Source organism: Caretta caretta, chromosome 16, assembly GCF_965140235.1.
Source record: "Caretta caretta isolate rCarCar2 chromosome 16, rCarCar1.hap1, whole genome shotgun sequence".
NCBI lineage: Eukaryota > Metazoa > Chordata > Testudines > Cheloniidae > Caretta > Caretta caretta.
Window position 1 is genome coordinate 9,328,526 of NC_134221.1, and position 14,931 is coordinate 9,343,456.

The window sequence follows — 14,931 nt, forward strand, 5'->3', positions numbered from 1 at the left end:
AGAGGCCAATTTGTCGTAGGCTGCATCTGATGGGGAGCTAAGGGGCAATGAGACTGAGAACTCACCGAAACTCACCTGGGCAGGAGCAGGCAGGGGCTACTGTAAAGCCTAGGAGTTGGGGATGGAATGGGGCTGCAGGGAGGTGAGCCTGCAGTCATGCTCCCTGATCCAAGAGGAAGAGCAGGAGCCTGAGAAACGGCAGGGTAGGAAGGAGCAGTAAGTTCTGAGAACATAGACCTGAACTGCTAGTTCGAGTGCCCCTGGACTGGAACCCAGTGTAGCAGGCGAGCCCGGGTTCCCCTATAAGCCACTGCTGGAGTGGTGCAGTCAACACAGAGGCTATGGAGACCTCCTGAGACTGTGTGAAGTGAGACTCTGGAGAAACCCCCAAAGGGAAGGACGATTGTGGAGGGCTAAGCCACAAAGGAGAGGTGCTGCAGCTCCCAACAGCGAGAGAAGGGCCACAGAGCGAGCGACTGAGGCAATGGGCTGAGTGACCACCAAATGGGGCATGGACAGCGGCGAGCTCATTCCCCAGATGAGCCGCGAGGAGGCGCCAATGCACAGTGAGTAGCAGACCCCGTGATGGGGAAAATGAGAACTAAATTATTTGCCCAATATAATGCCCACATCTGCATAGCTGTTCAGATAATGATAAAAATATGTATAAATGATTTGTTCAACAACAAAAATGCCCAAACTCATCACATGATTTATACTGAATAATTCAGCCAGCTCATGACAAAGGGACATGTCCCCAGGTGGTATAAATTGATTTACATCTGCTGGGAGTTTGGCCCAAAGCTTTCCTTTCTCTGATTCAATGCCACTTTGACATCTTTGTAAAACATTGCCTGAGATAATCATTGTGGATTATCTTGTACAACAATCTGCTGTCTGTATTTTAACAAGGGACTCCCACAAAAATATGTGGCCCCCCACTTAGCCTTCGATCAACCTTCTAGAAGGGGTGCATGCCATTAAAGAGGGTTGGGGCAGAAGGCTGGAGAATTGATGCCATTTGTTTTCCCATTGAAAACAAAACCACGTTCGCTTAACCATAACCGAGGAGGAAGGTGACGCCACACTGCTTGGCAAACAAACTTATAATAAGTGCACTTGCTGGAAAAAATTATAGGTTGTTCCTGAAAAATACACTGCTTATATTGATAGCATAACAAGGAATTCAATGTGTGCAGTCTAAATGGGGCGGAGGATGAAGATCTCTTAGGACTGAATCTTCCCACCTTTCATTATGCTTGGTAATACCTTACTTTGCAAGTAGCCCCATTGGAACTGGGAAGGTAGAAACAGGCCCTTAGACAATACCAGCTATTTGGGGCAATCTTGTAAACTCCAAGGGCAAAGAAACGGGTCTTCTGAATTTTTTTTTTTTAAGTTGAGGACTAAGTTGGGTCCAGCAAAGATGATTCAATATCTAGATCGGTACTGAACTCCTTAGGAGGCAGCCATTCGCCACAGTCCTCCTTTGCATGGGATAGGGTAAATGTTAATTTGTGTTTTCAAGGCACCCCTTCTACCAAATCAGTGCTCTATTATCATCTGTGCCTTTCAGAGGCAAACAAAGGTACACGTCAGAAAAATGTCCCACCAGGGCTTAGACTGTGAATGAAAGAATATTCAAGCAAACATATACATTGGACAACCAGAACGAGGCCCCTTGAATTAACAATTTAACATCTCTATAGTAATGAGTACGTATTTCAGTCGTGGTCTATCTGGAAATCTCCTCCCAAACCACATCAACACAGAGAGAATGGAGCTGCAGGCTGCTGAGGTCTTGGACTGATTTCTGCTTGTGTGGAGATCTACAGAGGGCTGGAAGAGACTCTTGCGAGCCTCCCTTCAAAAGAATTTTTAGCTGTAAGAAAGGCATCTATAAAACACTGAGGAGCAAAAAGGTCTGGAGAGCTTAGAACAGCTTACAAAGCGCTAGAGCATGTTGTGAGAGGGGCAACCCTGCATTGACCATTGCTGAGGAGAAGAGTTCTCTTCCAAAAATGACATCTGTGATTCATCATTATTAGCCACAAGAAGATGAATGAAGGGGAGTGGTTTTAGCCTTGCCTAGCCATTTTCGTGGCTGCTGTATATTGTAGTGCTTTAATTACCTTTAATGGGCAGAAGAGGTTTGATATGGTATAACCAACCTGACAGCTCCTTCCTTGCCTTTTAAATTGAATGGAACTTGCATGCCAGATGCCCTTCCCCTCCCACCTGTGTGCAATGCTATGAAAACTTTAGGCGCGGAGTGTGTTCTTAGTGTGTTGATTTCTATGATCAATTTAGGGAGGAAAGGGGGAAATGGCTAATGGAAATGTGTCCAGATTATTTTCAAAACCATATTTTAGTCCTTCAATTGACTGTAATGGGACCGTGGGAGGCTTTACAATTGGCCATAAAACCTTATAGTCCAGGGTGGTGGTTTAACGAGCAGAGGGACTTATAAAAACGAATGTAGTTCTTTTTATGTAGCATCCTTTAAAAAAAAAAGAATATTGGCTTATGTTTTACAGTGAGAGGGTAAAACAGGCAGTGAACGCTTCAGCAGGGCCCCCAGGCTTTTCATAGGACTATATTCTCCATCATGTCTTCCACTTTTTGCCCCCCGCCAACTCTGCAGGATATAAGATGCAGAGATATAAGATATATTGTTCCGTATGCTGGCACAACTTCCCCCCCTGCCCCAGAATTTTTCTGAAATGATGTCCCCTGAGAACGGGAAAGGTGACAGTGAAGGGACACTGGTAGGAGGTAGTCTTGGGGGGGAAAGCCAGTGTGGCAGTAATAGGGGAGTGGAAAGGGCTAGGAATGGGGAAGTGGGGGAAAGCCATTCGTGGTAGCTGTGGGGGAGTGGAAGTGTTGATAGAGGAAGGGCAGGTGAGTAAGAAGCTTGCATGATTGAATCAATAGGTTTTAATGATTCCTCTGGAACTGTTAAGCTGTATCCTGGGACTATGGATTTAGAGACTTTTAGGAAACCTGATTCTGACTGCTCACTGCCCTCATTGTGTCAATGAGTAGTCAGAGGCTCTTAAACCTGCGGATTATTCAGCTGCTGCACAGGTGCACTCCATCCGTGGGTTAAATCTCTGTATGAAACTTTTACTGAAAAGAATGTCCTAAAAAGTGCCTATGTTGTTTTTATTCCCTCCCCTGAAGCCTGGTGTCCACCTCGCTGACTAATGTCTGTGAAATTTCTCTCTGAGTCCCCCACCACTCCAAACCAACCAAGTTCCTTAACTGCCGATAGTGAATGATAAGAGTGCCTGAGGTCACTGCAGCCAGATAGTCTTTGGATGATTATAAGGATTCAGAGCTTTGCCCTAGTGATGGAGAAACCTCATCAGGTTCTGAGATTCCATTCAAACAAGCACAGATATTTATCCAAGCTTATCCTGACTGCTCCTCAGCAGAATTAGGCTAGATGGCAGCTCTCTAGTAACTCCTGCTTCCATTCAGGCCATAAATACCAAGGGCTAAGCTGAGCCATAAAGGCACCGGCCTGCAGCGGGGTGGAATGAAGTTGCACCACCCTAATGGGAGCTGTGGGAGGGATTGTATCTCCAGGGAGGCATACACTGCAGCATCTTCTGGGATGGTATACCCTGCTACCTTCTGCACAGGTAACCGGCTGCATGGGCCATTGTGCGTGCGTGTGTGTGTGTGTGTGTGGTGGAGGCAGGGGAGCATGGCCCTGCCTCCTCCAAGCCCCCTTTGGGGTTGACTACACCTATAAGGGCACCCAGAGAAAGAAGATGCTTTGCTCCTCAAAGTCCTTGAATGGGGAGGGGAAAGCTTGCATCCTACTCCTTCTGCATCCATCGAAGGGCCAAGGATGTACTGGTCTTGGGAGACCAGCCATGCTTGTGGTATTTTACCCATCTGCTGTCATTCTCATCTGAATCTAGGTGCAAGAAAATGAAAAAGAACAGGTAGTCAGGGAAGAAATTACCCAATACCTATTTAAAGTCAACCCCAGCATCCCTCCGGAATTGTCTGCAATTCCCAGGGTCACCACTGTCTTGCTGCTTTCCACTTTCACTATTGTGTCGTGTTTGTTAAGTACTGACAATGTGCCTGGTGCAGTATGACAGACCAAATGAGGGGCATCCCTGCTGCTAAGAGCTTACAGTCTAATAGGCAGAGGTAGAAACGACTGGGCTCATCAGGAAGCCGAGGGGAAGGATCACTCCTTTAGCACAGTCCGTGAGAAGAGGAGTGATCTTTAGGGGGGGCATGGGAGCAGAATGGTTTGTGTCTTGACACCCCAGGACAGGTGGGGTGCTGCTGTCTGGAAAAGAGGCTTGGGGACAGGAGTGGGAGAAGGAGACCAGTGGGTCTCAAGACTGGACATGATTTAGTCCACAACATAACGAGGAGTAGCTTGGAGTTAATGGCCCCAGGAGGAGGGGATCAGCAGATTGCAAGCAATAGAAACAATTATGGTAAATTGCCCAGAAAAGTAATCTTTTTGAGGAGATTTATATATTCCCATTTATCAAAAATTAACCTCTGCCCTTCCACTGCACCCACTCCCCCATCCTCCCTTCCTGAATTTTCTAGACCGTGAAGTCCTTGACAACCCAATGCCTTATGTAGGGCAGTGCAGGGCTCTGTTATGGCCCATTACACGCTGCCCCTTCGGAATACCCTGTCAGTTCTTGTAAATTCCTTGTGCCCCACGGACACGCCTCATGCAACAAGAGTGGGGGACTGCTGTACACTGTCTGTGACTGTAATGTGCCAGCATACTATAAAGTTGAAGAAACACCCCTGCAGCCTTCACTAGAATTCAGTGTCTCTTTCCCTGAGATGAACCAGTAAAATCCAAAGGAAAAAAAAGCATCCAAAAGAGAGAGACTCTATCCCTGTCACCTGCTTCTCATCCAGGGTAGCTGCATACCACATATCCCAGGCATTAGGACTGCAAAAGCTTGTTATCAAATCAATTCCACTTCTGCTGAGACCAGGCATGCACCTTGAAGACTTTAAATCTTGCCCCTCCTTGATGATTTGCTAAGTTTAATATCTGTAATGGATTCTGGTGGCAGAGGCATTCATGGTTCTTTTCCAACAGGAATTGCTGAATGGATGAATGACTCATTCTGCAGCCAGGAGACGGAACGGTAGCCTTCGATATTCTCCTGGTTTAGTGGGGTGGGGTCGTGGGTATGCTTTCAAATAAATAATATACCTTTCTGCTCCTTCTGAAAGCCCCTTCCTTGAAAAGATCCTCTCTCTGGGCTAAACACAGGATAATGCAAAAAAAAGAAAAAAGAAAAAAAAAGGGGAAAGGGGGAGATGAGGGGATTCCTGTGGGAGCCAAACTTTATAACTTATGCCTTGCCTGGAAGTGCCATAAGAAATTAATATTTGTTACAGAAACAGTGGGGATGCATTAATATTTTACTATTAAATGAATATTTAATTTGAAAGCTTTGATTTGAAAGTGAACAAGACAGCTGTGACACAAATAGTTGTGCTGATCGTGTTAAAAAATGTTAATGATTTATTGACAGCCTTGGACATAATCACTTTACATTGGTTCACTTACATAATGCCTTTGAAATCTTGGTGGAGTGATTACCGAGAACAAAAAGCCGGCTAGCTTCCATAGTCCTTTTGGGAAAGCCAGAGAGGAGGGAAAGCGTGATTTTTGTCCATAGTTAAGATTCCCACCCCATTCCCTGGAGCCATTCCTGCTGCGCAGACTGGGGCTTTGAATGGTTGGAAGCTCCTCCAAAGGCAGCATCCTGCATCGTTCCCTGCTGTGAGTCCTGCTCCCAGAGGCTTCAACTACCATAACTCTGAGTGCCCTGGAAGCCAGCGCTAACAGTTCCCCATAGCCAGTCGTCTCCTAGACTATTCCCTACAGTGACACCTTCTGGGAGAGTCTGGAGCTTCTGTCGCTGAAAACTATTTGACCAGGGTGTCTTTGCCATTCCTTACAGCTTCTGCTGCTGAAAATGACTAAGACAAGAGTATCTGTGAGTTCTCATCTAACCAGGGCTCTTAATCACCAAATACCTGTTAACCACTCCCTATAGCAGTAACTCTTGCAAGGCTGTAAATGCTGCACCTATAGTATCTGTCAGTGCCCTAGGGGTCCGTCTGGAGGGGGGTAGGGGGAGCAGAAGGAGGGGTTTAGATCTGCGCCACTATGTGCATCCACAGATCAACTGGGATTTTTGTAAGAATCATAGCTGAGATGCGGACACCCACTTCCCATTAAATTGAATGTGAATTGAGTATCAAAATCCCCCAGATGCAGGCTAAGATTTTTCAAAGCTGCCATTTCTGAATTTATTGAAAACTGACCTCTTATTTTTGTTCTTAGAGGAAAGAAGAAAAACGCTTCCCGATAATGGGGGTGTGGAATGTGCTTCTGACGTGGTCTGTTACTTGTTAGCTGAGAACAGGAAAACTCATCACAAGGATAATTAAAGGGAGACTGGAATGGGGGTGGGTGGGAGGGGAATTGGCCTAGGGTACCTTGAAAGTTGTACCATACTGTACGTCCTAGCCTCGTGATTCCAACAATGTGTTTCTTCTTAAAGCACGAAATTAAAAGAAAAACAAAACCTGGTTTTACTGTGTGACCCAATATAAACAAACCAGGAGAATGTGCTTTTTTTTTTCTTCTTCTTCTTCTTCTTTTTTAACTTGGTGCCCTTGCAAAGATCAGTTTTAATAAGAAATACCACAATGGAATCAGGAAGCAGAGTCCCAAAATATAGGACACAATTCAAAGTAAATTAACATTGAAGCCTAATAATCTTTCTTCTTTTAATTCTACTTAAAAAAAAATCTTATAGTGAGTTTAGTGCTGGTGATAGATGGTGGATGGAGAAAGATGGTGGAACTCTGTGTAACAAGCTTCAGCATGAGCAGTATCAATACAAGCCTTCCACATGTTCCACCCTATCCAGGTGAACCCACCCTCACCTGCAGTCACCACCTTCAGGGAGTGAGAGAATTGGATAGGCTGCCCCTGAACCCCCATACAGTCCTCAGCCTCTGTGTCAGTCTCAACAAGGAAGCCAATGGGTAGCAGTTCTGGTGGCCTTGTGACACGAATGCTCAAATGTGAGGATTGGGACTGCCACATGCACATCACTTCACATAAGGTAATCAGAAGTCATTGGATAAGCCTAGTTTCAGAGTAACAGCCGTGTTAGTCTGTATTCGCAAAAAGAAAAGGAGGACTTGTGGCACCTTAGAGACTAACCAATTTATTTGAGCACGAGTGAGCTGTAGCTCACGAAAGCTCATGCTCAAATAAATTGGTTAGTCTCTAAGGTGCCACAAGTCCTCCTTTTCTTTTTGCGGATAAGCCTAATAATCTTGGTTGTTCCCTGGAGGATGAAATCATACATTAGATGAGGCACTTCTATCATAGTTCAAACTACATAAAGACTTAGGGGATAATACAAAACCCATGAAGTTGAAGGAAAGATTTCTCTTGAGTTCAATGGGCTTTGGATCAGATTCTGAAGGAGGGAGATTTAATAGGTGCTTCTAACGGAACTGCAGTTGCCTGCTTCATTTCGGGCTGGAGGCGGCAAGTTTTCTGCAGCCCATTTAGAGAACCCAAGTCAGAGTGACACTCATAGGTGTCCATGTAACATCCCCCATATTCTAACCAAGGGCGTGACCAGGGCTCCAGACTTGGCAGTGTCCTGTATCACACCAGGACGTCAGTGAGGGCTCCTACACTTCCCTAAAGAACCAGGTAAGCACAGCAGAGGATAAACGGGTATTTTCAAAAGTGCCCTTAATTTCATGGGCAGTGAATGAGGGATATGCCTCCCTTAAAATTTTGACCTAGAGCTGCCACTGGTTTGTGACCAATGGTACACCTTGGTCCATGATGTATTTACACATTAAGATAGGTGGAGAAGGATTGCACTTATTTAATCTCAGCTTTAGTGATTAAAGCAATAGGGGGTGGCGGGAAAAGGGCAGTTTGCCATCAGCCTCACATATGGCAATCGTTTCCTATAAGCTTACGAAATTGTATTCATTTCATGCAGTGACATATCACAGAAAGTCATCAATGCCAAGTTTCTAACAGAACCCCCCCAACCCCTCCATTTTTTAGCTAGGGGCTTGCCTCAGGTTTATTTGATGTTTGTTGTGGTTTTTGTCTTCTTTTCCTTTGTCTGCCCATCTTCTATTTTTTCCTTTGTTTGTTTGTTTGTTTTGTTTTGTTTTCTTACCATATTTGAGGAATCTCTATTGCACTCAGAAGCTTGGGAGGAATGACTGGAATGTTTTGATTTCATATAGTTCTGCCTGCAACTTCCTTTCACAAATCAATTAATTTCTGCACATCCTGACAGTGTAATGCTAGGGAAGAAAAAGGAGCAAAGCCTCACGTGTGTGTGTGTGGGGGGGGGCGCGAGGGGAGGCAAGGAGGAGGGGCACTAGCATGGTTGTATGTTCTGATGTAAAGGGGATGGGAAACACTCTCAGGAGCTGAAGCAAAGCATATTACTGAAAGGGAGCAGTGATGGGTGGACCTACCTCCATGTTATATCTGGCAGACAGGAGTATGAAAAAACCACCTTGTGCCATACAGACAGATCACTGCAGATGAGTGTCTTCCTTTGCCATCCCAGCATTTCCAGAACCGTGTGACTAGATAGGACCAGGATTTATGCAACGCTCTGATTGGCAGAGGTTAGTACAGGATTATATGCTCCTTCCACTCCCCTTTCCCCAACCCTTCTTTTGAACCCAAGGAACCAATCAGGAAATGGTTGAAGGGGTCCAATAGCCATTTGTAATTTGCCCTCTTTGCCATATCATTAGTGCTTTGGGGTGGCAAGAGGCAAGATGGCTAGTGATTGTAGCACCTGCCTAGGACTGAAGAGACCTGGATTCAACTCCCTACGCCTTCACAGGCCTTAGGCAAGTCATTTAGCCTCTCTGTGCCTCAATTCCCCATCGGTACAATGGGGATAATAGCATTGCCCTATTTCACAGAGGACTTGGAGGTTAAATACACTACAAATTATGAGGCACTTACATACAGTGGTATGGTCAGAGGTGGATTACAGTTTTGTGGGGCCCTGTGCCAGAGAAAGTGAGGGCCCGTCCACCCACCCCGCACTTCTGCCAGGGAAATAGGATCAGGGCGCGGGGGCATGCAGGACAGGCAAGTGGAGCGGGACAAGCCAGCAGAGTGGGGCAAGCCCCTGAGCCCCGCCCCCTGCCAGGAGCAGCAGGCAGGCAGAGAGGGTCAGGGTGCCAAGGCCCATGGACACAGGTCCTGTTGGCCCAGTGGCTAATGCACCACTGGTGATGGGGGCAATATGAGTACCCAAGGGCTTATCTACATGGGGCAAGACTGGATGAGCTATTCTGAACTAGCACCCCATATGCTAGTGCCGAATAAGAATGTCCACACAGGAAGTAAGGGTGGAATAGCTACTGCACTTTACATTTACATCCTCGCTATTTTGCACTAACTTTCCCATGAATTCCCCATGCAGACAAGATAGAGATTCTGAAACGTATGCCTTTTATCAGCTCCATTATGTTGCTTGCCCATTCAGTAGGGATTGACTTACCTATGCAGAGTGACCTACCTTTCATTTTCATCCATTTCTTCAGTTGTTGTGGAGTGGCCATTAGTTATCATTCCTGGCAGGGTCCTGGGGGTCAGCTGAAGCCCCACAATCAGAGAACCAGGTGCAGTGCAGGGTTGATAGCTGACTGCTGCCAGCCAGCTGCTACTGCAGTGGGCGGCACTACCTGCCTCACTTAGGGGGAAGATTAAGGGCTCATCGGTGGGAAGAAGACAGGAGTTCATCAGGAAAGCTATGAAGGTATCTGTCCTGGGGGGAATTGGGCTGGGATTGGAGGACAAATCGGTCTGGGACAGGCGTTAGGAGCATGTGGGAGAATGTAAGTTTAATCTACCCATTGGTTTGTTGTAGATGGACCCAAGCCACAAAGTTTGGATCAGGATCTGAACTTTACTAACGTTTGGGGTGTTTAGATCCAGGGCATTGATTTAGCCCCTTGCACTGTAGAAATAGGGGCAATTGCTAAGTTCAGATCTGATTGTGAAAGTTGGGGCAGTCTGGATCAGGGAGTTCAGTTTGGGCCCATATCTCGTGTGGATGGGACATTGCAGTTGCGTTTTTCAAATGCCATTTGAGTGAAAGAAGTAAGGGAATTTCTGAGGAGCAGAGTGAGGCCTTTCTCCTGAGCTCTCTCTCTTGGCTTTCATTCTATTGAAATAGTGTCTTTCTCCTGATCAGTTTGTTTATCACTTACTTGATTATCTTCATCAGCAGCAAGACAAGACAGGTTTTCCCCTTTGATCCTATCAGCATCACCATTCAGACTAGAAAATTGATTCTGGGAAAAAAATACTTGGGTGTGTTTGACTCATTTGTGAAAGTCCTGGGACCTGATAGATGGCATAATATGCCCTGGCCTGACCTGATCTAAAGGCCTCTCCAGGTGGCTTTTGAATTTTCCAGGTTATTCTGGAGCCAAGTACTCCAGAGTACATTTCTATCCATCTCTGACCCTACCCTCATCACCTCATGCACACGCATTAACCAGCATAGCACCTTGCTTCCGGCTTTCAGACCAGTTCACTCAGCTCTTCTACTGTCATGCCATACCGTACTGACTCTGCCTTCAGGAGCGCCGAGCGAGTGGTACGCGGAGCACCACTCCTTGCTTCCCCATCTCCCGGACACACAGCTCCCCTCCAGAACAGCTGTCAATGCCATGCTGTCCTGAGCCAGCCACCAGAATCTCGGCGCGAAGGCAACCCAACTTCTCTGCCGCCCTAGGCTCCCAGTATCCCCTCCAGAATGACTGTCAGTAACATACCATTCTTTCTGTTTTCTTTTTTAAATGAATTATGGCTGGAGAAAGTTGCTGGATTGACAGCCCTGGAGACTGATGTCTTCCATGTATCCACAGAACAGGTACAGAATCAGTAGAGGCCGTATAATTTTCCCCCACTCCCCCGCACCACTGTGCTTTATCTTTATTGTAGAGAAAACATTACTAGGGCTAAGAAAAGAGTTCAGTCTCCATAGCCCATTCAGTCCTTGACCTCTCTGCTGAGACTGCCAAAAGGCAGGGGGGCCTGGGGTGGGGGGAGTTGCTAATTAACAGCAACTGTAGTGCTGTGTTTTGTGTTATGGCTACAAGCCCATTTGGATTAAACATATCTACTAATATATTTACAAAGACAGGGGACCCTTGTGTAATAAAAAAAAGCCCCCTGTCTTTTCCGTCTTGCAGTTGTTTGGCTGCCCAGTGCTGGCTAATAAGGAGTTGCTCTTTGGTTTAGCATAAAGGTATTTTTCCCCAATCTGAGACAGCCTTTATCTCCGTATTGGGAGGCTGCATACTTTGCACATCCTGGGCCACATTTTCAGAGGTATAGCATCTCCACAGCTCCCACTGACTCCAGGAGGGGCTGCAGGTGCTCAACACCTCTGGAAACCAGGCCTTAAGAGTCTTGCAGTCTTTGGAGGAAAGCAAGGAGGCTGCTCACAAAGTAGTCCGTACAGAGTGAGTATGAATATTGATGAGTAAAGCAGCTGCCATGTGATAGTCCTCCTTGTGAAAGTCAAAAAACAAATAATCTAATAGTCCAGGGACGAAGAACACATTGTCGTCTTTCATTTATGGTCATGGACAGTTGGACATCTTCCCTGCCCACCGCCCCCACCCCAGAAACTTGCAGTAGTAGCCCATGTTATCCTAATGATCAGATAAACAGATTTTGCAGGCAGGGTAGTCATTTACCAGATTTCTTTCCTCAGCATTTGACCTGAAGCCAGACATCCTGTAGATTTTAAAATCTTCTGATGAGACAATTTGGGACTTCATCTCAGTTTTGTTCTGGAATACCAGATATCCAGTTAGTTCACCCCAGAATGTAGACCACTTGTTTTGTCTGCTGCCTTTAGCCTACTTCTTAAAGTAATATACATGTTACAATGTCTTCATGCAATCTGGAAATTCTTTATTAGACAAAAGGGGGGTGGGGGCGATCATCGTGATTAATATGTAGCACTTTTGGTAGCAAATTCCATCTGAGGATCTCAAATCTCTGTGCCAACAGTCAGGTAATTCACTAACTAGGGTGACCGGATGTCCCAGTATTATTGAGACCATCCCAATATTAGGGGCTTTGTCTTATATACACCACTATACCCCTCTCCCCCTCCAGAAAAAAGTGCCTCAATTTTTCCCACTTGCTAGCTGGTCACCCTACACTGAACACACTTTTAGGTACGTGAATATTATTATCCTTGTTAAATGAAAGGAGGAAGTGAGGTATAAAGTGATTGTGACTTCAGTGACTTAATAGGCAAGATGGGAATAGAGCCCTGACACCTGAGTCCCGGTTATGTCCTATATCTCCAGTACACACTAAAAAGGGGCCAAATCTTCAGCTGGAGTAAAGTGTCATAACTTCATTGAAGTCAATGCAGCTGTGATCATTTAAACTGGCTGAGGATCTGCCCCCAAAGATTTTTAGGTTATTTATTTTAGTTGCCATTCACTTCTACACAGAAGAGGGTATAGCGATCCCCTTAAGGAGCTTTAAAAATCCACATTATTATTTGTTTAAAGTAAGGGTGAGTAATGTGGATTTTTAAAGCTCCTTAAAAACAACAAGGAGTCCGGTGGCACCTTAAAGACTAAGATTTATTTGGGCATAAGCTTTTGTGGGATAGAACCCACTTCATCAGATGGAGTAGATACAGACTAACACGGCTACCCCCTGATACAAAGCTCCTTAAGGGGATCTCTATACTCTCTTCTGTGTAGAAGTGAACGGCAACTGGGAGTCTGTATGCCCTAGACAGCCTTGAACATGTCTCCTCTACAGACCTGAAGAGCTCTATGGAACTTGAAAGCATAGTATGTCTCTTTCACAAACAGAAATTGATCCAATAAAATATATTACCTCACCCACCTTGTCTCTCCCCTCAGTGTGTCCCTTTCTTGATTCTATCAACTGGAGCTTTAACATGAGTTTCAGTAGCCCTGCTTGAGATAGTCCCCACCCAGTGCTAATAAGATCTAGTTAGATGGGAATCAGTGTTAGCCTGGGGCTTTAAATAAAGGATACACAAGGTTCCTTCTGGAACAATTTGCTGGTGTTTTGTCGCTCTTGAGATTATCAGAGAACAGAGCAATGCAAACATCTTTTGCAACAGAACAAGAGCCCCTTTTGAGTCTGCCTTCTGCCCTCAGCTAGTACACACAACTTTAAAAACAGCCAGCCAAAGCCCTTACTACCTGTATCCTACCATAGAAGTCCAAAACACCATACTCTTGAAAGTTATTTGAGGTCATTGCTGTAGTTTATGGCATTGAACAGAGCTCTTTGGAGCGGGGAGGGCTTGTAGAGCAGACCCATTTGGTAGGATTAACACAAAGAAGAAGACTGTAGAATGCTGTAGTATTCTTAAAGCTTATTTTAGCTGTCTATGGGACAGAAAGAAGCAGGAAATTCCCAAGTTTAGGGCAACATCTTTATCCCAGAAGCTGCATCTCAAAGCCAATACCCTAGTCTCCTTAAAGGCCCAGTTCCGCAACCCCTGTTATGATTAGTGTGGCCCCCATCCTGTGCACTGAAATCCATGGGAAAGGGATCACACGTTATGTATGCAGATATTCCCATTGAGCTCACTGAACTGTCAGGGATGGCTCTCTCATAGGGAAGAGTTTCAGAAATTGACTTTACATGTCCAGGTGTTATTGACGGGTATTTTGTCGTGCAGAAGGGAGACAAATTTTGAGTGAAATCCTGACCCTCTTGAAGTCATTTGGTAGTTTTACCTTTGGCTTCATTGGAGCTAGGATTTCACCTACTGAGTCCATACTGAACAGAATATTGCTAAAAGCTGTGGCATAAAACTAAAAGGAGAATCTTTGATTTAAAATGATTTTCAGATTTTCAGTGTAAATGCAGAATAATCCCACAGCTAGGGTTGCCAGTTTTGATTGGCCTATTCCTGGAGGTTACTGGAGTTGCTCAGGATTTACACTGGTGTACTAAGGGCAGAATTTGGCCCATCATTTATATAATCTATGGCAATCAAAATTTCTTTTCATTATAACCACAATGGAATAGAATTCAACTTATTACTCACCCTTCTACCTCCCAAAAAACTGTAGAATTTATTTAATGAATGTAATGAAGAAAAAACAAACAGAGAATACATACTATCATTGGAAATGTGATATTTCATGAGAGAAATTTGAAGGATAAAGTAACTGAATTCCAAACAAACAGGCTGATCAGCATGTCAGGGAAATGTACTTTTCTGCAGGAGAGAAGTTTAAAGTAAAAGTTTGCAGCCATGACTGACCCCTTTATAAAGTGATCAATATAGTTTTTAACTTTGTAATTTATTGCAATTCTTAATTGTTTTGTAGCTCAAGCAACATGTTTAAAATTCACAAGAGGCTATATAAAGTAACGGCATGTGTGCATTTGTATATGGAGTAACTGCGGAAATTACAGTTGGTGAGTCTTTTATCCAGGAATCTTCTTCTCATTCCAAAGCATCTCTGCCGAGCCTGGGAGCAGTATAGTAGTGCCATTGATTCCTGTCCATGGCTTGTTCTGCCACTAAGCCCAGACTGGGCATGTCCTGGTATACAATGTTCTGCCATCTACTCAGAGATCTGCTTCTAGGTCTGAATGTCCTTTATTGTGTTTGCATCATTTTCTTTGGCATCCTATCATCTATTTGTCTTCTACAGTGTCTCCACCATCATAATCTTTTTTTTTAAATTGCAGCCCATTCAGTACCCTGATTTTACATCCTACTTTCTTTCTGACATCTTAAAATAATTCCACTTTATATCTGCCATCTTCCAAAGAACTCTCATCTCTACTGCCTC

General features: G+C 44.9%; 1 protein-coding gene across 1 annotated transcript in view; it reads left to right on the forward strand.

Annotated features, from left to right (window-relative positions):
* Positions 1-379: 379 nt before the first annotated feature.
* Positions 380-14,931, forward strand: part of PAPPA (pappalysin 1) — a 234,087-nt gene continuing 219,535 nt past the window's right edge. The window contains exon 1 of the mRNA XM_075120284.1: positions 380-566. Within this exon, the coding sequence (XP_074976385.1) occupies positions 512-566 (55 nt within the window). The 5' untranslated portion in view covers positions 380-511. The remainder of the gene's footprint in view (positions 567-14,931) is intronic.